General features: G+C 37.8%; 1 protein-coding gene across 2 annotated transcripts; it reads left to right on the plus strand.

Annotated features, from left to right (window-relative positions):
* The first annotated feature begins 91 nt into the window (after positions 1-91).
* On the plus strand, positions 92-24,567 carry LOC146451409 (uncharacterized). Of its 2 annotated transcripts, XM_085099159.1 has the most exons (18): positions 92-499; positions 882-1,240; positions 4,403-4,567; positions 5,866-5,976; positions 6,083-6,205; positions 7,129-7,225; positions 7,859-8,077; positions 9,217-9,593; positions 10,507-10,674; positions 11,189-11,299; positions 11,476-11,592; positions 12,758-12,848; positions 14,070-14,444; positions 15,087-15,209; positions 15,668-15,790; positions 16,343-16,465; positions 18,089-18,223; positions 24,060-24,567. In XM_085099159.1, the coding sequence occupies exons 1-18, from the start codon at positions 421-423 to the stop codon at positions 24,419-24,421; spliced, it is 3,258 nt and encodes a 1,085-aa protein (XP_084955285.1). In that variant the 5' UTR covers positions 92-420; the 3' UTR covers positions 24,422-24,567. The 2 variants fall into 2 exon arrangements, with proteins under 2 accessions (XP_084955285.1, XP_084955284.1); XM_085099158.1 differs by lacking the exon at positions 15,668-15,790 and having other exon boundaries at positions 95-499; positions 24,060-24,566.

A 24,567-nucleotide genomic window follows, 5' to 3' on the forward strand; every position in this document is an offset into this window, starting at 1 on the left:
AATAACTTAACTATTATGTAAATAAATTACAAAACAATAATTTTTGGCCAAAGGATGATCGTTCTAAAATGATTAATTGCTGGAATTTCGGTAAGCTAAGTGCAGTTAATAATTTCCTTCAAATAATAAAATTAAATAATGAAAAATAAAAATAAGAATAAACGAATAATTCCGATGTTGGAGGGGAAGGTGGGGAGATACCTCATCCCCCGTGAATGTCTGGGGGTTAAAGAGGCATTAAAAAAAATATTAAACTGAAAGGAGCCTTTTAAATCTGACGTGTGAGGGATACATCTTAACCGATACATAAAGGATTTCTATTAGAAAAACACTTTAAATGAGGCCAAATAAATATGATGATCACGGAAACGTGTTGCATTTAACATTGCCGCACGAAGGTTTTCCTTCAGCTGAGGCAAGATGTCTGACGAGCGCCATCTCCCCCTGCACCTGTGCTTTGTGTTATTTACAGTTGTGCTGCTAACCCGAGGCAATGAAGGTAACTTGAAAATTCAATTTGCTTTAATTTCAACATTTTCCTGGTATTTTTCGTAATTTTGTCTCTTAATTAAAGCTAAACGAGTAACAAAGATTTGAGGGTGGGGCGGAAGTAGATCGCTGTGGAATTTACCAGATAAAATAGAATTTTAAAGATAATTTCAGGTCTTTAAACCTTTTTTGAAAGCATATATTGCACGTTTTACAATTAATAGTCACCTGCATAGCTTTCTTGACGTCTTGAATTAATTTGAACAGCAATTATTGGTTGGGTGCTCATGGATGGACTATACAATCAACCAAAATACTTTTGTGGATTCATTTACTGACGACAAAAAAGTCTTCAGTCTTAGTCAGTCTTTGTCTATTGTCTCCTTTCATAGCTGCCAGTTTTAAGGCCGGAAAAGACAACGTAACAACATCCAGTCCAGGACTGTCCGCTTGCAAGAAAATATCGTTTTCTCAACCTTTCAATGGTGGAAAGAAAGTGAAAGTGTTTGCCTCATTTGGTCATTCGGTGCAAAGAAGCCCAACTCGTGGTAACGGTGCAGCTATTTGGGTTGAATCAGAAGATCAAAATCAATTCACCACTTGTGTTTCTGAATACGGTGAAGGTTCTAATGGAACAGCGGAGGTGAATTGGATCGCTGTGCAATCCGTTCCTTCTGGGGCTCAAATAGGAACTGCTGACTTGGATCCTTGGACTACTGGGACACAATGCAAAAGGATCGACTTCCCACAGGTAAGCATAATTGGTATTTCTATTAGTATTTGTTTCATGGAATTTCGATTTGCAAAAAAGAAGTAGAGAAACCTCTTCCCGCTGGATTCATTTGTAATCAGAGTTCTAGGTTTAAAATAGGATCTTAAAAGTAACGGCCTTTCGTTTCTGGTATCAACTTAAGCCAGCTTTGGAAAAAGAAACCGTCTGTTAATTTAGACAATTTACTTTCCTTGTGAAAAGTTAGACGGATAGTATTTTCAACCTTATTTGCCAAAATAATTTCTCGATTACAGGACGTCAATTTCAAAATAAGCAGTCGATACCTTTTTTGTCAAAATTGATTTGTCCTCTCAATTATCGATATTTTGTGTAACTGATGCTTTAGAAATTAAAAAAAAAAAAAAAAGCTTACGCTCGTTATAAACTTAATTAACCATTGCAGTTGGTTTATTGAGGTTCACGTAAGAAGTTCTAAATCATAGTTTTTGTTTTTCTCACTTTTCTAAGCCATAAGCACCCAGACAGAGGTCCAAAAGTTCATGAGCTACTAATCTACTTTTCAGACAATGCTGGCACAAAATCAATGACACGTTAGGATTTTGAGTGAGTGAATGAGTGAGTGAGAGAGTGAGTGGGTGAATGAGTGAGTGAGTGAGTGAGTGAGTGAGTGAGTGAGTGAGTGAGTGAGTGAGTGAGTGAGTGAGTGAGTGAGTGAGTGAGTGAGTGAGTGAGTGAGTTAGCGAGTAAGTGGTTAGGTGGGTGCATGAGTGAGTGAGGGGGTGAGTGGGTGCGTGGGTGGTTTATTCGATTAGTGAGTAAGTGAGTGAATAATGCGCGCGTTCCTGCGTGTGTGCGCGAGTCAGTTGGTGAGTGGGTGGGTGGGAGGTGAGTGGGTAAAAGTGTGAGTGTGTGATTGAGTGAGTGTGTGATTGAGAGTGAATGAGTGACTGAGGCCGGTGAGTGGGTGAGTGAGTGAGTGAGTGAGTGAGTGAGTGAGTGAGTGAGTGAGTGAGTGAGTGAGTGAGTGAGTGAGTGAGTGAGTGAGAAAGTGAGTGAGTCAGTGAGTGAGTGAGTTAGCGAGTAAGTGGCTAGGTGGGTGCATGAGTGAGTGAGGGGGTGAGTGGGTGCGTGGGTGGTTTATTCGATTAGTGAGTAAGTGAGTAAATAATGCGTGCGTTTCTGCGTGTGTGCGCGAGTCAGTTGGTGAGTGGGTGGGTGGGTAGGTGGGAGGTGAGTGGGTAAAAGTGTGAGTGCGTGATTGAGTGAGTGTGTGATTGAGGGTTTAAGTGAGTCTGTGAGTGAGTGAGTTCCTGAGTGGGAGGGTGTGCGAATGCGTGAGTCAGTGAATGAGTGAAGGAAAGAGTGAGTGAGTGAGTGAGTGAGCGATAGTGATAGTGATAGGGTATCTTTTATGCGCCTTAATCTCTAAAGGGAGATATTGGTCTAGTTACAATAAAAATTTCGATGTTAACTACAATAACGAATTAACTAATACAAGGAGATTACAACAAAGAATAATTGATATGAAAAGAGTGAAACAATTCATTATTTACATGCTGATTCGAGGAACTTTTCTCTCTTCTGGAACATTAAATTAGTATATTTCCATACTGTTTTAGTAGTATTTTCCTTGTCTAGAGTAAGTGGATAACTAATTTTGTCTTTATTACTTAAGTTGGCGATAACATGATTATTTTTGGAAATGAGAGAATGGAGTTCATGTCTAATTTTATCATACTCTTGGAAAGACAACAAGAAAGCCGTTTGTCCTCAATAAAATTTCTTTTGCATATTAAGCAGGTTCTTTCTTCTACCGAGATTAATGCCCCTTTTTTTTCTTATTTCCCAGTTTGTATACTCAATGAATGAAGCACTAGTTGCAATTTCGAATTCGTAATACTAATTCTATGTGCTGGGTTTCTGATGGTCTTGAGAGAGTCCTCTAGTTGGTTGTCATTTTTAAGTGTTTGAGAGTAGCTTTTTCTCTAGAGTTTTCAGAACTGTTACTGCGGATCTTCGGCTAATTTAGAAAATAGCTTTTTTTCTTAGTTCCTTTATAAGGGAGGAACGAGCATTCTTGATATGTTGTCGATTTACTATATTGCTTGTGGAGGGCATTCCTATTAACTATCACTATTTAATTCATCAAAAAATCTTGCGTAACAAAAAGCTTCATTAAAGAGATGATTGTTTGTTTTATGTAGTAGGCTTTGCCAGTAACTAAAAATTAAAGCCTTTATGTCTATAGTTAAGAGGCTCCGTCCAAGTTCTACACTACAGGCTATGTTTTATGTTTTATATGTACCAGGGTGTATTTATTTTTTTCTTTTCAGAACTTAATATGGACTCGTTCAACAGTGCTTTTGTCAAAATAAGTCTTATATGATAATAATTCAGGCTCACCAATTTCTCGTTCATATAATAGTATAAGTTTGACAAGGGCATCACAAAGTTTATTCCTAATTGTAATTTTGGTCGTATCGGAATTAGAGAACGACCGTTTTATTATTGTTGTTATTAGTCCTCCCAAAAACCTTTCCTTATTCTTGTATGTTTGATATCATAGCTCAGTCTGCCTTCTTACTTAGCAGTAAAAGGCATTCTTTCTCAGTTTTGTCATCCTGGCCCGTCTAGATTAGCTTTGCTACCTGCGGCGCCCAGAAAGTGTCCATGTAAATTTATGCAAACACCAAATAAACTTGAAAGTTTAAGTTGAAGATAGAACTTTGTAAGCTTTTTTACTAATGCGAGTTCGTGGGATATAACGACCAGATCAAGTCCTTCTATCCCTACTATGTTTGTCTTTCTCTCAAAGATATGTTTGGCTACATTGTTCTCATTTTGGTATAACATTATTAAATTTAATTATATTTTGAATTTAGGATGTCTTTTCTCTTCTGAAACATTAAATATGTGTATTTACCTACTATATTTGAAGTGGTTTCATTTTCCAAGGTAAGTTAATACCGTATCTTATCTTCATCATTTATGTTTTTAAAAATCATCGTGTGTTGAAACGAGAGAATGCAGCTCATTTCTAATGTTATTGAGTGAGTGAGTGAGTGAGTAAGTGAGTGAGTGAGTGAGTGAGTGAAGAGGTTGAACTTATATATGAAATGGTGATAACAAGTACTGTTCGATTATTTTTAATTTCGTCTTGTTTTATATTTGATTTTTTAGCGTTTTATGACTCCACCAAGTGTTCTGGTAACCCCTTCTCACAAGTTAGCCAAAAGACCCCAGGATGCCATGGCTCTGTGGATTCAACATCCCAGTGTGGACAGTTTCACTCTTTGTGCCCGTGAAACCAAGCTTTTTGATGGCCTACACCAAAACATAAAAATTGTGAGTAGTTACTTTTTATTATTACTGTTTTTCAAGGTATTGCTTTTTTCTTCTGTAGCGTAATTCTTTGTCTTATAAAGAAATAAACTCGCCCTTTTAAAGGGTGAGTTGGACTGGAATAGAAAGTGCCCGAACTTTTCTCTGAACATTCGTGCCTATTGGAGTGAACGTAGCAATAAGCACACTCTCTGACTTTTCCTAAAATTAATCTAAGGACACCTTGGTTTTGAAACCTTTATTGTGAAATGATTCTCTTAGAAATAAATCGTAAACGATTTTGACAACGATGCTGCTTCCTCCTCTAAAATGTCTTTGTCCTTTGATTATAAAACATTGCGTTTATCGTACTTTTCTCTTTTTACATTTTGTTAGTTTTATCAGGGGCTATAGGAAACAGGGTTTCGACTAAATAAATATTACAGTTTATCTCAAGTAAAGTTGAAATACTCACAATGAATCAGTCTGCTGTTTTTTTCTGATCGTTGCTCGCCATTTATGTCAAGTAGAATAGCCCTAATAACCCTGGGTTTGATTCAGAAATATCCTGCAAGCGTTCGTCAAGTCTTGGTAACCGCGCGTCGTACTCCAATCCCAGGCGCGGGCGCTAAGCGCGTGAGCGTTCACCCTTATGAGTTAACACTCGCGCGCTTAGTGCCTGCGTCTTAGATTTGATTAGGACGCTCGGTTACCAAGACTTAACGAATGCTTGCGATATAGTTCTGAATCATAATGGCGCGTTGTTAGGGCTATTCTAAAAGAAATAAATAAGGAGAAAAGACCAGTAAAGACAATAGACTACTTGATTGTGAGTAATTCAACTTTATTTGAGATAAAATGTAATCTTTATTTAGTCGAAACCCATGTTTCCTATAGCCCATGGTTTCATTTATTGTTACGTCAATTCTTGGATGTATTGATGATGTGTTGGAAAACCTAAAAAATCCAAATGAGACAGTGAATCCAGAAAGACGGCACTTAAGATTAATGGCTTAAATCCTAGGCCATTTCAGTCCATTGTCCCATTTTAAAAACATAAATTAAGAGACAGTTTTGGAATTAATGCATTGACCCAGATAAAAAAAGGCGTGGCTAAGAGGAGAAATGTAAAAGGAGTATACTAAAGTACAAACAACAGCAGAGGTGAAAAGAAACACCAATGTAGCATGTTAAAACTGGTGTAGTAGCCTGTCAGACAGTCTGGTCAAATACCCAAAAGATCTTAAAAACTGAAATAAGAGGGTTATATTCGATTAAAGAAAGGGTTGGCTTGAGCATTAATTTATTTTGCTTTCTTGCAGAACTGGTTGGCATTTACTAACCTCAATCTGGACAATTTTACCCTGACGAACAGTCTGTTGTTTGCAAACATTACCTCACCATCTCACAGAGACAACTATGCTTTCTGTCAGGTAAGGAAAGTAAATAAGCAAAATTACTAACTTTCATCATAGTGCTATACGTTTATGTATATTTATTTATTTATTTATTTATTTATTTATTTATTTTCTCTTATAGAAAATCAACTTTACAGACCCATTCTTTGTTCCTCCTGTGGTAGTGGTGACGCCTAAACGCAGCTATAACAACTCGCGTCTGTCTGCTGGATCTGGATGTGACGCAATTGTCAGCTGGGTTGAGGTACTTTCTTTAACTTTGCTATGTTTATCGTTGATCCAATAAGCAATTGGTTTAGAGAAAGTAAGTAGGCACGATTTTACATGATCTCCTGAGAATACAAACAATTCCATATATCTAATATCCGCTTGCTTCAAATTTTATCACAACACTGGAGAGGTCCACTGGATGTTTTTGTTGTTTTATGCTGGATTTTGTGGCACTGTGAGAAGAGATCCATTCTTACTAGACACTTAACTTACTCAAGCAGTCTAGGGTCTGGGTTTGAAGTATGTTCGAAAAATATAACTCGTCCACAAAGTTTTGACATCTAAAGCCTAGAACGGGATGAAATTTTGCCTTATTTTAAAAGTAATTTTCGAACAAGGTCTTTCTTGGATCTCGCAGTAAGTAGTTTTTGGTCGGCAAGCTTAAAAATCAATCAAAATGGTTTAAAAAAACAAAGAAACTCAACCAAGATATAAAAATGTGAACTTTAAATTGGCAAAAAAGATGCAACTCTAGCACTAATATAGTCTGCCAAGATCGAAGTCTTTTAGCTCCATCTCGATCGGCCACATAACTAAGAGACTTGGAAAACATATACAAAACGTATCCTTTGACATATACAAAAAAAAATAACATGTACAAAATACAAAATACAAAATGTATGCTTTGAAGTCCGCAATGGACAGAGATAAACGTTCAAAGTCAGCTTGGGTAAGATACCTTCCCCATCGGCCTATATAGCCTTAAGTTATGATTGCTACGGAGAAATAAAATACCAGGGATATTTAAATTTTGTTAAATGCCAGTTATTTGTTTGCGATAGGTCATAAAATGAAGTGGTTTCTGCTTAAATATTATATAAAAAAGACTTAATTACAATTTATATCACTGCTATCTTAATCTGACCCTTAAAATGAAACAATTCTGTTCAATTTTAGCACACATCCAAAATGGAAACAGAAATTTGTGTGAAACATTATAACAATGATGTCAACAATAAAGACGCCATCCAAGTTGGTTACGTGGTTATTGGAGGTACGTAAAATCAGTTGTAAATGAAGACCAAGCAACAATTTATGTTTATTGTCCTTGCCGACAATTGTTTCTCTGGACTTTTCTTTACCTAAAATTAAGGACAAAGTCTTTGGACGAATTCTCGTTGACGTATTCTTTTTTTGCGGACTGTAGAAATATGTATGCACGAATGAAAGACTACCAGTTCTCCAACCCACACTTACAGTGTTGAGCCGGTGTACCGAAATAGGTCAGTTGTCTTCTGGAGAAAGTGGTGGGAAAGTACTATGTGATTGACAGTGGATAGCATGACTTCATGGTCAGATCATAATAAACTAGAAATGAATGGCATATCCATTGAAATATTTTCCCAAGCCCTTTCATCTACCATTGCAGATACAAGCATAACATATATGAAGCTAATACGAATATACCCTTGTACACGTTTCCATGTTGAGGGGGTCGACAAGAATGTATTTGGCCTTTGAGCGTTTCGGGTTTTGATATCTGCCATAATACCAAGCCACATACAGGCGATTTCTTATATTCATCCTTCCTGAACCCAATTTCAAATCTACACGCTCTCCTACTGCTTCCAACCGGATGTTCTACTTACTCGAAGACTAACATTCCTTCCTTTGCACATATTTCTAGACTTGGATCCATGTTTAGACGTCACGTGTGATTACCACTGTCTTTGTAAGGCCTTCGGGCCTTCTGATGCTCGGTGTGTCAGTGTTGAGAACTGTCCCTCGTTTCAAGAACCAATCTGTTCCTCAAATGGTACGACTTATGACAACAAGTGCCTGTTTGAACAGGAAATGTGTTTGCTGAAACTGAATTTTACAGTACAACATCCTGGCAGCTGTGAAGGTATGCTTAGTTACATATAGGTTGAATTGTAGATACGTCTTTGAAGACTGACGGTATAAAGACATTATGTAAACCAAGAACAAGCAACGTTTACTTAACAATGACTACAGCATTATACTCTTTTACAAGATACGCATCGGGGCACTAATATTACGAAAACGTGTTTCAATTTGGAGAGGACATATGTTACAATTAGACATATTCAGAGCGCTGGAGTTCCTCTAAAAGCTGTCGTGAATTAGTTCCAGGTCGTACGAACCTCAAATGACTAAGAAATTCAAACCACCACAAACTTAAAGGGAACATCTTCTCCGAAAACAAATGGTAAATGGTTCGAAATGCTGTCTAAAATCTAAATTTCATTTCAAGTCATATCTAATTTTAATCACATCTGGATCTTAAACCAAAATTTAGACATTATTTGCAACAATTTACCGTCCATCTCTTTTCGGAGTAAAGGTTCCCTTTGAGAACTTGAAGTCATTTTATTTCATATTCGGAGATAACTAAAGCAGTTTTGGCGGGGTGCGGGATCTCGCTTATTTTGGATATGTGGGCAGGAGCGGGAAGCATCACAATTAATCGGGAGGGGGTACGCTATTCTATGCTTCTTGAGGGGTCGAGATACGGGCATCACTAGGGATAATAGGAAACACAAGGTTAGAATTTGACATGACTTCGTGTATTGACAAGCATTTCGTATTAAAACAGCAAAGGAGGATTACTCTGTCAAACATCCGTATTGCCAATTTTCTATAATTCCAGAAACAAAATTAAACGATTTGGCTGGGATCGGAATTTTGACGTAAAGAAAGACCTGATGGCGGGAAAAACGGGCGAAAAGGCGAAAACTAAAGAGCACATTGTGGACACGCGTACAAAGCATGAGTTTGACGAATTGTTACAATTCTTAATAAATTACTTTTTTTCTCGAAAATTAAAGTAGAAAAAAATGATTACGTCCTGCAATAAAGCATTTCGAAAGTCCCATTTGTGTTTACATGGAAAACCCGAAATTACGCCCTTATATGTCTGACAATTCTTTTTAAATATTATCTCCTGTCATTTTTACTGATATATTTTTTAACCACAACAACAATTTATTTACAATCACTTTACGTTTTGTATCATGATAACAGGATTTCCATTTCAACGCGGTCGTCGTCACATGCCACACATGCCATCACTGGGGTACTCCCATTGTGAAGTAATCCGTTTCCAACCTTACGTTTTCTACCCTGACAAACCCATTGAAGTGCAAATTACTGTCAATCACATTGACACCAGTGACAAGTCCTTTGTTCATGATGCCACAGTTTCTTGGGTTGAACACGTAAGTTACCATCAATTTACCGCCTGTGTTATGGCAGCCGGTTTCAACGAACGCAAATCTAGTGCTAACGTGACTGTTGACTGGATGAGTTACCAGGGAGCTCCAGTTGGTGGTGTCAGTGGAGAGGTGCGTATATCGCAATGGTGGACTGGGACGACTTGTGAGACTGTGAATTTTCCCTCGGTAAGTGACTTGTTTATTTCGTTCCCCTTAGTTTTTTTCCTTGCCATCTGGAGGGGGGAGTGGTGGGGGGTTGTTGTTTTCAAGTTTTTTTTTTTTTTTTCTCAGCTCAGAAGTGCGCATTTAACCATATCTAGACCTGGCTCTCCTTTGTTTTCAGTCGGCGGAGGGAGGGTCTCGGTGGGTCCGCGCCCGCCTTATTAATGCTACGACAGTGACACTTGGAGGATAGATAGTATACCCAAAGATGGTTCGTTTGAGGTCCACAACGTTAACTGAAGACGTCATATGACGTGTTAATTTTGTCATGATTTTCAATGGTAACCATCTTGGATGCGCCATCTTCGATTGCTGAATGTATTAGCCAAAATTTCCGAGAAGCACCGAAATTGAAAAAAAAAAAAAAAAAATTAGAAAGGTAGTCAAAACTAAAATAATTTTACTTCATCTTAAAATGGAAATGGTTATTTTCACAAAAACAAAACAAAAAAACAAAAATAAAAAAAAAACTCTGAACTTGGTTGCCATGGTAATATCAAAGTGAATGAACACTAATCTACAACATCGTTTTCCAGATAAATTTTAGATTAATTCCAGAATAGTAAGGGCGTTTGCTCAAACATTAATAAAACATCATTTGATTTCAAAGTCACCGTGGGTAGAATCCCCACCCCTACCCGATCTAGATAGTTTAAGGCCAGAGTCACACGAGAGAGCTCTTAAATTATATTTTCACAACTGAGACTTTCTAATGCGAAATTAATTAGCCTGCTCGAGTATTTAGACTACTTGTGAGAGTTATATTCATACGATGCACTGTAAACTATAAAGGTATTTTGCGTTAAGGTAGCATCGGTATAACTAAGTCGCATAATAATCATTCTACCTTTTATTTTTTATTTACTTTACTCTACAGGGTAAGTTTTCGAAGAAACCTTCAGTTTTTGTTACCGCGGCACACCACCATGCTGGACTAAAAAGGGATGCTGCCAGTGTTTGGTTAGAGGACCTCTCCCAATCTTCACTGAAAATATGTTTGAGGGAACTGCAAAATTACGCAGGCTCTCATGAAGATATTTACGTTGTAAGTGCATACAATTTCCTGTTGTTTTGCCCTGCGTTTATGTTTTGATTTAACCCAGTTCATGGGTGCCACATACGGCAACCTTGCCTACTGCACAGAGGGTAAGGAAGAAATTGGTTTCAGTCAAAGATCTTGTTTCTTGAGTTATTAAAAGATTGCCTGAAAAACCCTTTTCAAGAACACAATATTCAAACTTTAATAAGATGAAGCGCATCGAAAACATGTAAAAAACTGAATTATCAGTTAATTGCTCTATGTGGATTTTCCAAAACTTCCCATGCATCATTCTAACTGGAAAATATTATATCGGCGTAAAAATATTAAGCTTTCTTGAATTCTCTCATTTGTATAAACACCATTTAGAAAACCAAATCAGCCATGGTCTACTTCTCTTAAGTCCAACATTAGGTCAGCCTTAACTTCAACTGCCATTGTATATAGTAAAGTCACGCGCCCGGTGACATGGTAGTGTTACCTACTTTTCATAAGATTTTGGTTCACTTATTTTCTCTAGAGCTGGTTGGCGTTTTCCTCTCTTCACAAGCCTCTCTTCTCGGAACATAGTTCAGTTTATTTTGCAAACTCTCAGCCTCCTCCTGCTGATTTCAATAATGCCTTCTGCGAGGTAAGTGCACTTCGTTTTAAGGTTTAAACTGCAACGTTTTGCTGGAGAGAAAAGGGTATGTTTACTTTTTGGACGTATATATCCTTGACATCCGCAGGGCCGACTTCAAAGCGAATTATATTGATTAGTTTGAGAGTTAATGTAATCCAGTTCTAACCACTACGACTTTTTCATAGGACATACACTTCACTAAAGTATATCAAAATGCTCCGAGCGTTTTTGTTTCATCAAACCATTCCTCAAGTGGTGGAAATCAAGATCCTATGCACAATTCCATAACAGCTTGGGTGGAGGTAGGTCAGCCGCTTCAATCTATACTAGATATGTTCACCTCATCTCTTAGAGATATCACTACAATCGTGGACAATATGCACATGTTAATTTGCGCCATACAAATATTAATCATTATTAATAAAACGTACCCTTCCAAGCATTTTTACAAGTAAACAATCGAACGACCATATTTTCCACGCCCCTCTCCCCAAAACTCAATGTTGTTTGGTGGGTCACGAACAGTTTCTCGGCAATCAGCACATCCCAAATCAACATTGTATATGGGGAGGATGGGGGGGGGGGGGGGGGGAGAAGTAACTTGTAAGAAATTCGAGGGGAGGAATAGTAAATAATTGTTTTTGGTGGGCCGCGTTCAGATTCCTTAACGAGATTTGCCCACGATTGTAGCTGTTAGAAATCCATTTAAAAATGGGGAGAATTTACCATGGAAGTTTATGATTCATGAACACATTTTACAATGTAACATGAGTTTTCTAGGCTTTGATGATAATCAACATTTCAAGCTTTTGCAGAGGTCTATATTGCAGCTTCCGGACACCAATGGACAATCGAGTAGAAAGGCCATTGCTATAAATTTTAATTATCATTTTGTTAACAGCGTAAGAATGCTCACGTGGCATTGCGGATAAAGATTCGATTTGAGGTCATAAACTCAATAAGACACTTTTTGAAATACAAAAGTAACTATGTGCTGAAAAACAGTATAGGAATTTGTGAGTCAACTATCTAAATAATATACCATTCAAAGAGCTCGGCTCTACCTCTCTAAATAACGTTATTTGTTTCTTCGTTTGTTTAAACTGCATCCGTGGCACCAATTATATTTTAGATAATTTTCTGCAACTTGCTCAATTACGAACGAACGCACAAATTACGCAGGTACAAGGTTGTGATAAAAAAGGCGAAGTCTAGGGAACAAACAAGAAAAGCATAGAACATTTTTAGGCGCATTTAATATTTGTCTCATTTTTTTTAGAATGTTTAAATTTTTTTGGAGAATATTCTTTGTATGGGAATTTAGTTTCCCCCAATTATTCTCCGGTCTTGCGGTTTTTATAACTTTTGTAATTTCATTTTTTTTATTGTACCTATAATAGCATGGCAAAGCATTATTAAACATTAAGAATGAAACAACATTTCATATGAGTTTGTCTTATTTTACAGTATATCAACACCACAGGAGCTCGAGTATGTGTAAAGGAATTGTATGTGTCAAAGTATGACCCGCTCTCCATATCATACACTGTACTGTCAGGTAAGAGTAACGTTTTTTTTTTTTTCTCTTTTTACGTACAAGTAATCAATCATTTCATGAAAGAAGACAAATAATTGTTCACTTCATAAATCAATGGAAATGAGCAATGTACAAAAATACAGATTAATAAAGAAGTAAAACCTAAAGATTGTATTTACAACCAAATTGGGCTAACCAATGTAAATATGTACTTTTATTACTCTTGTTTTAGGACAGTGTGGAGTGTGTGTGTGTGTGTGTGGGGGGGGGGGGGGGGGGGTTCTGTTAGAGTGTTTTCTGAGTTTTTTTAAGGCCTTACCGTAGTTATTAGAACTATTTTGGTTAAATTTGGTAACTATTTATTTCCATCATCATGATATATATTGTAATAAGGGCCGAGACTACACCTTTTAACCAACAGTGTCATCTGGGTTTTTAAGGCTGGTTTCCATATGATCGCAGATCGCAATAAGGTCTGCGATCGCAGATCGCAGATCGCGGATCGCAGATCGTAGATCGCAAACAATCGCAAATTGATCGCAGACGATCGCAGGAGATAGAACGTGGTTCTATCTTCTGCGATCGTCTGCGATCACGATCGCGGGATCGCAAACGATCGCAGAAGTAGTTTCCATATGATCGCAGACGATCGCAGACCTCATTGCGATCTGCGATCCGCGATCATATGGAAACCAGCCTTTAGATAGAACATGGTTCTATCTTCTGCGATCGTCTGCGATCACGATCGCAGACCTTATTGCGATCTGCGATCGTATGGAAACCAGCCTTTAATTTATTCCGGAAACCTATCAAGAAACAGCAAAGTATTTAAGTAGATGACATTCTGCACGTTCAATATCCAGGATTTGTAATTTGCAGAGGTTTTTTTTTTATATAAAGTTGAGTTTTGAGCACCTAGATGACGCACATTTTTGCCACCACTTCGTATGCCGTTATAGTCCCTGCATTCGCACTTCCCAGAACCGAATCCCAGCAGTGCCATAACCCATAACACGACCATTTTTTGCAGAGTAGGTCATAAGCTAAGCATTAACCGAGGAGGACGAGTTTGGTTGTTTGTCTAAAACTTTAAAATCACCCAATTTCAAATTATTTATGACTAACCAAGGTAATTAATAACTAACACGGCTGAATCATAACAGAATGGGTTGCCTGGTAACAGAAAAATTTCCTAAGGAGAAATTACCACTGAATATTTTTTTATGTCCTCTGTTCATACAGACATATGCCAAACAGGATGGAGTTACTTTGGTGGTTACTGCTATTTCACAAGCCGTGCATGCGCCTCATGGCTGACCGCTGAATCAAACTGTTCAGCAATGCACTCAGATCTAGTAACGGTTCACAATCAAGAGGAAAATGTCTACATCCAGCATCGCAATAACGGCGAACGAAGTTGGATTGGTCTCAATGACAGAAGTGTTGATGGATCGTTTGTTTGGACCAATAAAGAAGTGAGCAGCTTTAGGTTCTGGGCGCCGAGACAACCAAACAACTGGAGAAATGAAGACTGTGTGCATACTTTGGGTGCAAAACATGGTTATACTTGGAATGATGTGTCATGTGATAATTGCAACAACTTTACTTGTTTTACAGGTACAGGGAGAACGACGTTATAAGGAATTTCTTCTAAGTAGCATCGTAGAGATATATTTGATAGCGCTCTTTAAAACTTTAGATAGTTAAAAAACAAAACATCCATCTGGAAACGAATAATTACTTTAAATGAGCATTTCTCAGAGTGTTAATGGTTCGCATAAAAGGAGTTAACGTTGAATAAGAAATCAATCATTTATCCGCGAATTATTGACGTCGTGGATCATATCAGCTGTCAATTAAACTTTAAATGTTCCTGACTACATGTATATAACGAAGCCCCATCGCTTACTTAATATAAATAGTATACAACTTACAATGTGTTTATTCGCTCTGACAAAGAGCTATCAGTAGACGTCAGTATGAAATTACTTTATCAACTCTGTTGACAAAACCAAATATTCGCTTACACTTTTGACCGACCACAATCTCTTTATAAAGCAACCCCCTTATCCAGCGAACTCTGGCCTTCATTCCAAATATTTCCCTGTGAATTGCTAAAACAGAAAAGGTCATGAATTTTGGTTCGTTTGCACAACATAAAAAGAAAGTTATAAACCCTGAAAGAAAGTCCTCAGTAGATTCTACCCCCACCTGTCTACATGGAGGTTAATGCTGTTGTCTTTTGTTTTATCTTTCCAGACCTAGACGAATGTACTACAAACTCCTTTGATTGTGACCCCAATGCTGTTTGTCAAAACACAGAGGGCTCGTACACCTGTGGTTGTAAATCCGGCTATACAGGAAATGGCAAAATTTGCAATGGTAATAAATTGATAATGATGACACAGAAAAATTGTAAAATGTAATTGGAGATAATGTTTTTACCGAGAAGATGACAACTACGTCGGTAAAATAACGAGGACGAGGATTAAAATAATGATAACCGAGTTATGATGGCCATCAGGAGGATGATCATATAAACAAAAAGATGTGCAGTGAAAGCGTGGAAGTTGTATTATATAGCATACAATTCTAACATTGAGTCGTACACGTAGACTAGTGTTATTCCAGATCATCTGCAAGTGACAGGGACCACTAGAAATTCTGAGTTTTTTTATATGTTAATAATCCAATTGAGTGAATCAACAGCAAGAACAGAAAGAGGCGAGAAAAAAAAAACAGGCCTTTAGAGACTTTCCCATATAGAAAGAAAAGAACTTGTCTGGTGCAGCTTACGACAGTTTTCATATGCAGCGTTTTCTCTCATTACACTTTCATAGATATTGATGAATGTGTCACCAACTCCCACAGCTGCGGTGTTAATGCTTCGTGCAGCAATACCGACGGATCGTACACATGTGCATGTAAATCTGGATTTTCAGGCGATGGAAAGACTTGTACTGGTAAGCTACTTTAATTTGCTCTTTACTTATTTTGGGTATTTAATTTTTTTTTTTTATAATTGAACCTGCCTACATGGGTGTAAAAATAGTGGGGGGAAATGTACTTAAATTACAGCAACTCAAAGTACCCTCGCTGCATAGTACACAAGAAATGGAAGATAAGATTGTTTGTATATCAGGTGTGCACGCGTATTTTATTAACTTATTTTTCAGTTGCTTCGTGTAAATTGTCCAAAGAGCAAAATAAAATATCCTGCATAAAATTGTGCATAGTGACAAATGTTTTCGGGGACAAGTAATTTTGAAGTTAACAGGGTCCTCGAAACCATACGCGAACTTTTCTTACATTAATTAGGTGTTCTATTTCCCAAACAACAACAGCACCAGCAACAGCGACAATAACAACGAAAGCAAGAACAGTGAGAGAAATGACAAAAAATTGATGCAATAGTGCAAAAAAAGCGGAGGAATTTTAAAACGATTTAACGAGAGTGCAGATTACATATGAATTAACTATAATCATTGAGACTTTTCCTCATTACATTTTTGTAGATGTCAATGAGGGTTCTACCAACTCTCATAGCTGTGATGTCAACGCCGTGTGCAGTAACACCTATGGATCGTACACCTGTGCATGTAATTCTGGATATTCGGGCGACGGAAAAACATGTACTGGTAAGCTACTTCTAGTCTGATCTACTATACTAAGGGAATAGCATTGTTTACATTTCCATAAGCGAAAACTTAAAGACAAAAAATTAACTACTTTTTTTCTTTCTTTGCTACATATACTGTTACTCACGTGTTTGCTCAAAGGTAAGATGAATAAACTATAACATGAACGCGGTTTCAAATCTTCACGGTTTCATGCCCTTGACACCGCATATAAAACACTCACTGTTTTCAAGTGCTTACGTTACGCCAATCTCGTTCTCAGGCACTCATTATTGAGGAAGGGGCTCTCGGTTCGATAATTTCGCCGGTTTTGTTTGACTTTTTGTCCACACAGAGGTTACCAAAGCGTGATATAAGAGTTTGTATGGCGTTAATATTAAATCGAAAGTTAGACAACAATATTCCAACAAAAACCCACATAAAAATATGACTAAGTCTGAAAAAGCTTACCCGGTGTGTTTGCTGTGTTTTCAAGACTTCTCAGTGCTTCCAAACGCCGTTTTGAGTATCTCTCAGCGGCTGGTCCACGTGCACCGCTGTATTATGTTAATGGCAAGGTTGGAAACTTGAAGTCGAATTTGAATGTAGTTTGACCCGTCATTGAGGAAAGCACTTCAAAAACCTCGCTAAAATTTCCTTTGAGACTTAAGCACACGCTTACCTGCCTCACCACATGCCAAGAAGGATGAAGTGCGGTCCTAACGGATCGTCGAAATTATCCAAAACTGTACTTAGCCGGGAGGGTGTGTGTGTAGTTTGTTGCGAGCCAAGGTTTCCCGTGGATTTTTCCTGTCGGGCACTTTTTAGTACTCGTGCCTAGGTTTGACCGTGAGTATGTCGTGACATTCCAGGGAGACGGCTCGGTCTGCGGCAAAAATTGCGCCCATTTAAAATCAATTTTGTTTTCAACGAAGGCCTGTGCCTTAATAAATGAACTTCTCCAGGGAATAGTTGCTCCGGAAGGACCGCACATCATTTTTCTTGGCATATGGTAAGGCAGGTAAGCGTGTGCTTAAGTTTCAAGCAAATTTTAGCGGGGTTTTCGTAGTGCTCTCCATAAATGACGGGTCAAATTACATTCAAATTTGACCTAACATAATACAGTGATGCAAGTGGACCAGCTGCTGAGAGATAACCACCCAAAACGGCGTTTGGAAGCACCCGAGAAGCCTTGAAAACGCAGCAAAACACACCGGGTAAGCTTTTTCAGACTTAATTATATTTTTGGTGGGTTTCAGTGTGGGAATATTGTTGCTTAATTTTCGTTTAATTTTAACGCTATACAAACTCTTATATGGCGCTTTGGTGACACGTGGTCAACATGGCGAAAAATAACGCACAATTCACATGGACGTATGGGCTATAGAACTTCTGTTGAGAGTACCTAACTTAAATTATATTAAGCCAGCGCTGTACCCCGTGCGAGGTTCCCCATTTTAAATCTTCGCGCCGAAGTTAAATTTCAACCGGCGACCCGGTTTCGGAAACGGTCTCGACCGGCGTCGTGTAAACGAAAAGAAAAATTGGTTAAAATGAAACCGCGTTCGTGTAAACGCTACCTAAAAGGCACTTGATTGTATGTCAGTAATGAGGGTCTTGATTTAATCATTTTTTTATCCACAGATATCGACGAGTGTGCTAGCGGTGTTCACGACTGCCACAATTTTAGTTCATGTACGAATACCTTGGGAACTTACAGTTGTTCGTGCAATCATCCTTTTGTAGGAAATGGAAAAAACTGCAGGCACTCTGCGTCAGGTGAGTCACAATGACCTGATATAATTGATTATAAAATATTGGAGATAGTACGCGCGCTCTCATTGGTCGATAGGTGTGTTTAAATGAGAGTATGTAAACACGGTTGTGACGCCACACTTTCTGTGTCTCCGGCCCGGAACAATTTGAAAACATTTCAAAGCTTTCGTAAGGCTCGCAAAGTAATTTCAAGTACAACTATTAAGGAAATGGTGAAAAATTTCCCAATTTTTTGATCTGGGTTTCCCTATCTCCTCCCCCCTGAACCCGAGGGGAAAAAAGTAAAAGAAAGAAGAACCACAGCGCGCGCTTTGCCTGCCTCGCTGACGACCTCGTCTAGAGAGCTCAAGTGAAGACGAAAAAATATGCAACAAAGACGCAGTAAACATTTTTCAAGGTAATTTTTGCATCTGAGTACCACAATAAAATTCCCTAAAAGACATTCTTTATTTCAAAAATGTACACGAAAACGTACACAAAACTATATGCTACAGACTATAAATGTTTCAAATTAAACTTTGTACGGCCGGTTGCCGTGTTTTGGCTGTCAAATTTGTACAAAATGTATTTTCTCTGAGACTTTCTCAGCGTAATAACCTACTGTTACGATTGCTATTACCAGCAACAACTTCACAGTCTGGATCCGCTGCTTACTTATGATTGCTAAACAGCAAAACTTTACAAGGCACGATTAGCGACGCGACTTCTAGGCCATCTCGGGCTACCCGATCGGGCTAGTTCACTTAACTTTCCAGAGCAACCATGCACAGTGACACTCATTTTCAGCTTAAATAAACTCCTAACCTTGAAGTTCTTTCCTTACAGAATCGTATATTTTGAACATTTCTTCTAGTTTCCACCGAATGTTCGGTATTTTGCTGTAAGATTTACGAGAATTCAAAGCTGAAAGCGCCGTCATCCACACGGGGCTCGCTGACGCTTGCCACAAATTTCAACTTGTTTTTGACTTTTATAGCGCAAATTTTCATTGGTTCATGTGTTGTCAGATGCGCGTTTTCATTGGCTAGTAGCAAAAATGATTGTCCAGAGCGTGTACTGAGAACATCTATTTCAATTAAGAAATAAATAAACAAAATTCCCCTTCATTTGTCGAATTATTTTTTTAGAAATATTTTATAAAAGCAATAGAGTACTTTTTTCTCGTGTTTACATAGCCTCATCCAAACACTCTGGGAGTTGGGAGAATTCTCGAAAGTTATGCAAATCCTCGAATGCGTCTCGGGTTTGCATAACCTGTCAAATTCTCCCAACCCCCCTCGTGTTTAGATGAGGCTATGTAAACACGGAAAAAGTCCTCTATTGCTTAATTTGTATACTTGAATTCTGCAAACAAACAATCAAACACGAAGTTCAAGAACAAAGTGGCGAAGAGAGGTCCCGTTACTCGTTTTCATTATACATTGCGGTACCACCAGAGATATGAATGAATGCTACTATAAACTAAAACAGTGGATAGTGCATTGGTGCGCTCTGTTTGGGTACTGGAACTCGGTATAGCAAGTGCTATTCACCTCCAAAAAAAACTCGTGACCTTCGCGTATGTCACGGGTAAAATGGTTTCACGGTCTCTTACGGTCCGTAACAAACGAAGAAATTTAACGAATAACGGAAGAAGCGGCAGAATTTGGTTGGCAATATTTACAGGTAAAGCTTGATCCTTTTAAGCCCAAATTTATCGATGAAACCTGTGAAAAAGCTTTTGGTTACAAATGCAAATATATCGTGAGGAAATTGTAATGGTTGATAAGAATTAATGGTTTAAAATCGTCATTTTCGTACCATATTATGGCACTGTTTTAGTATTTAGTAATACAGCTATTCACCTCAGTATCGGAGGCCAGTGCTACCACTAGGCACTTCCTCCTTGGTCAATAGTTATTAATTATTCAATATAAAAAGGGCAGCTAAAACACGCAGATATTCTGTGACTGCATTACTGATAAACGTAATCAGAACGTGCTAATTCTAAGCTCTTGTTTATGTAGACAGTTAACAAAGAAAGGATTATACAGGTTAAAATAATAATTATAATCATAATACTCACAATGATAAAGAAAAAACAGTAAGAAGAAAAGTCTTTATCGCCAGTGTAGATATGGACAAACTATATGAACAAGTAAATTATGGTTGAACTGAATGGCAGATTGATAGTTTCGAAAATGTAATTAGTTGTTTAGGAAGAAAAATGCTTTGAACAATAAAAGTAGTGCAGGCAATGTACAAAACATTTAAAATATTCCCAAAGCATGGCCTAAACACTCAACTCTCAATCATAAGGGCACACACAAGTTGAGTCTACTGAGAGATCGTTTAAATTTAAAATTTAAGGAATTGTTTCTGTAACGAAACATTTAAATCAACTTTGGAATAATACCACGAATATTAACATTTTAAGTTAAATAAAAATCATTTTAAATTTACTACGGCCATTGCGTTTTTTAATCACATTGGTGGTTGGAATGCTGTTACGCTATCCACTACTGTAAGCACTCAACAAGAAATCAACAATCAACAAGCAAACAAATAAACAGAAACGTACAAAAAAAGAAAAAAATAACCTCTAATTGCTTGATGTTATCCACATTGTATAACACAATGGACTCCGCTAAGTGTACTCTAAAATATCTCGATTAGACGTTTTAAACCCTTAATAATCGTTAACTCATAACACGGTTTTGCAAGTGTGCGATTTTTAGGTGTGTCTTTGAGGAAGGGGGGCTATCTAGGTTCCTCAAAAGACAAAATACACATCTTTTCTTCGTGTTTTTATCTTTCAATAAAACACGTTAAGCCACCTGGTTAAAATTTTAACTCGGTTCTGACCTTGCGTCGTTCGTGCGTCGTACCAGCACGACCGTGCCATTTAAACGCTTGCTGTATATAATTGAAAGCTGCCATTAAAAGGTCATCACATACCGGAACACTACAAAACAACCTACTTGGTAGGACACATAAAAGGTGAATTTATTCTTCCCCGGTCTTTTTTTCGTGATTTGCTCCCGTTCCGTACAAGTAAACCTGCCACCTACTTGCTTAAATGCTATTTTGTTGAGATCTTTTTTAAGAGGAGTGAACGATCAATGATTTAATTATTTGGTATGGACTGGAAGGTCTTTTTAGTCTGGTGCTTTTACGTTCATCTTGTGTTTGTGTTTCTCCGAATGAAAAACAACCCACTGCCCTCAATATATTCACCATACTAATGGTATAAAGTAACCAAGAAAATAGGATAGAGGAAAATGGCGAACTTCGTTTAACCTGCTGTTTTTGTCACTAACTCCGATCAAGAATTCTTTTCGAAATCTGTGACGCTCGGATGTATTTGGAATAGGGTAAGGTCTATTTTATTTGTCCTACTTCCCTCAAGGTGTAAGAATGAATATATGAAGAATTAAATCGCGAAACAATTTTAAAAGAAAAAATGGACAACATAAGACTTCTTGTTATCGTACAATAATTTGGCAACCAGAGAATTTTCGGTGGTATAGCTTGGATCTTAGGTATAATATTCATACCAAAATACGGACATTTTCTTCAGATTCAAATTGTTCAATTTTTCAACCGCGGTCGGATGACGATAACCAAATGGACAAAAAATAAACCACAATCTGCACGTGGATAAAGCCAACTTTTGTTGTTGTTGTTTTTTTCGTCTTCTTTTTAATTATACTGCCCCAAATCCCTTGATCAAATCCAGGGTGTTCTTATGATCAGGCGAGATTGAAGTGTGGATTTCTGTTTTCTTTACGAAGTTGTTCATTCGTTTCAAAAAGGCGAAGTAATCTATTCTGGACTGCAATTTTAGACTTTTATTCATATGGGTAGGAGATTTTATCAGCCTCACCCACAGGCCTAATCGAGTTTATCGAGCGAGCCGGGCTGCCCGTTTGAGGCTTGGAACCTGATTCATTCAAAAGTTGATTTCAACATCCTTGACTTAAAGTAAAATGGCAAGCAAGAGCAAGCTTGACAACGATTTGCTGTACAAGCATGAGTTAGGAAATTAATTCGATTATTTATTTTTCGCCCTTATAACTGTAGCGATGTTAGGCCAGTGTTCGATTACTCCTGAAATGGCATTTTGCGTGGGATTTCCGCTCGAAAGTGTCATAAGCAATTTTCAGATGTTCGATTGCCGCTATTCGCGTGCAGCATGAATCTAGTATGAAGATGAAAAATTAATTTAGAACGCTGTCTTACTCTGATTAAGCTGACTCTGTTGTAGAAAGCTAAACTTTAGCGCTAAAAGACCGGGTTTGGATGAGAGTTTAGATGCATAGTTGGCGCCGTTACTAATTGCCAAATGTCACACTTGTTTTGTCCGATCACAGGTCATGCATATGTTTCATTTCATGCAGGTGTCAATACAATGTCTAATACCAAAGCAAAGCTCCTCTGTTCTCTTCCATACTGTATTCCTTGACCTTAATTTCTTGTGATAAACCGTAACTGAAGTCTTGACGACAAGCATATTCCTTCAGCCTAAAAAGATTAAATTGTGGTTAATTTCTGTGGCCACCTTCTGGAAAATCAGCTCAGATATATATTATCTATTATATTATCTTACTAATTCATATCCTAATTTCATTTGTACCTCTCCGTCAAAAATGTGTCTGAGTACCTCTCTCCCTGGGTGTACAGCCTTATATTACTGATTCAAAAGGAATATCACGACAAAAGAAGGTTTTCGTGGGATGTTCATAATCCAGAAATAAAACACCACAACGAGAACAAGGTGAGAACATTACAGCCTGTGTATCAGTAGGATCCTTTCCAAGGAACTGTTTCCCTAGGTGAGAGCAATTTCATGACATCTGAGAAAAAAGAACGCGGAAAAATGCTACATACAACGATCGTAAGAAGTCGTCACTCAGTAGTTATAGTACTATTTCGTATACCTCACAATAATTTTTGTACAGCAGAGAGCCAAATTAATTGCATAACCCGTTACTGGCCCCGAGACTGTCGTTGCGTTAAGGAGGCTCGATAGGGTTTCTAGCCTCTTGCACGGGCGTAACCCACCGCCGCTATAATTTAGGTATAAGAGTCAGCTGAATGAAACAAAATGTCTATCAAATTTGCGCGCGCAGATTACCGAAAGTGAAAATTCAGCGTAAAATCACGCGAGCTGAAAATAAAAGCTACAGGAAACATTTGTTTTTGTCTCAAAATTGTGCGCGGTGACCTATCTTGATTTTTTGACTTGCATGCCACCTCAAATAGAAATGTTTAGGAGAAATTTATCTAGTAGAAATTTTTGTTTGTGAAAAAAAAAATGTCTTTTTGAAATAACACAAGATCTACTAGATACCAACAACTGAGTTACAAAGCTGTTTATAGTTTGTCCACATGATCAGAAGCATTTTTTTGTAATCCTTTATCATTTCACAAACACTACAACAATGAAAAAACCCTTACAACAAGCGTCCTTAAGTGACACTATCACCGATGCGTTTGAGGTGCCCAAAAATTACCTGCATAAAACCGTCGAAAAAAAATGTAAAAAAAAAAAAAAGAAAAAGAAAACAACAACAACAATTGCCACAGGCCCATTTACTTATTTTTCGTTAGACACGATCTTGGTTAATGCTTAATGCTGGTGAGTGACCATACGCTCAGCAAAGTGAAACGTTTTGCGAGTATTCAACGCAACAAAACGACGATGGAACTGTGCGTTTTGGATAAATTGTACTGAGCATGCTCATCCTTTTTAGCTATATTATTCTCATATTGATAAATTCCTGGTAAAAAGAAATTAGGCATTTAATTTTGAATATGCCCTCTTGTTTTAAAGCTCTGACCTCCTTCTGTTCCCCAGAATGCCAAAACTATCAAAGTTTGAACAGTCCTGATAGGAAGATAACCTACACCACTTATCATGGTTATTGTGACAATTCAATTACTTCGAGATGGTATCGATTTGAAGGAGCTGCTGGCACAAGACTGCCTACTTCATGTACTCCTGATTGGAGGTGTGGCACTCACGCACCCGGCTGGCTGACTAATGGTCATCCATCGGTTGCCGATGGTGAAGTTACAAGAAAAGTGTGCTTCAGCTGGAGTGGAGACTGTTGCCAACATTCAGTTTCTTCCATCAAAGTGCGAAACTTTGGTTCCTACTATGTATACTACCTAATCAGCATGCATTACTGCCATTACCGCTACTGCGGCACTGACTAAACCCCCATTGAAGACATAATAGAAAACCAGGGAATCTCTCTAATAATATGATGGAGATTTTGATAGATTTCTAAGAGTGAAAATTCCACGTTTTGTGGACAACGTGAGCATACGATAGTGCCCTCTCCATATTTCCTCTTAACTAA

Source organism: Pavona decussata, unplaced genomic scaffold, assembly GCF_977016875.1.
Source record: "Pavona decussata unplaced genomic scaffold, jaPavDecu1.1 SCAFFOLD_389, whole genome shotgun sequence".
Taxonomy (NCBI): domain Eukaryota; kingdom Metazoa; phylum Cnidaria; class Anthozoa; order Scleractinia; family Agariciidae; genus Pavona; species Pavona decussata.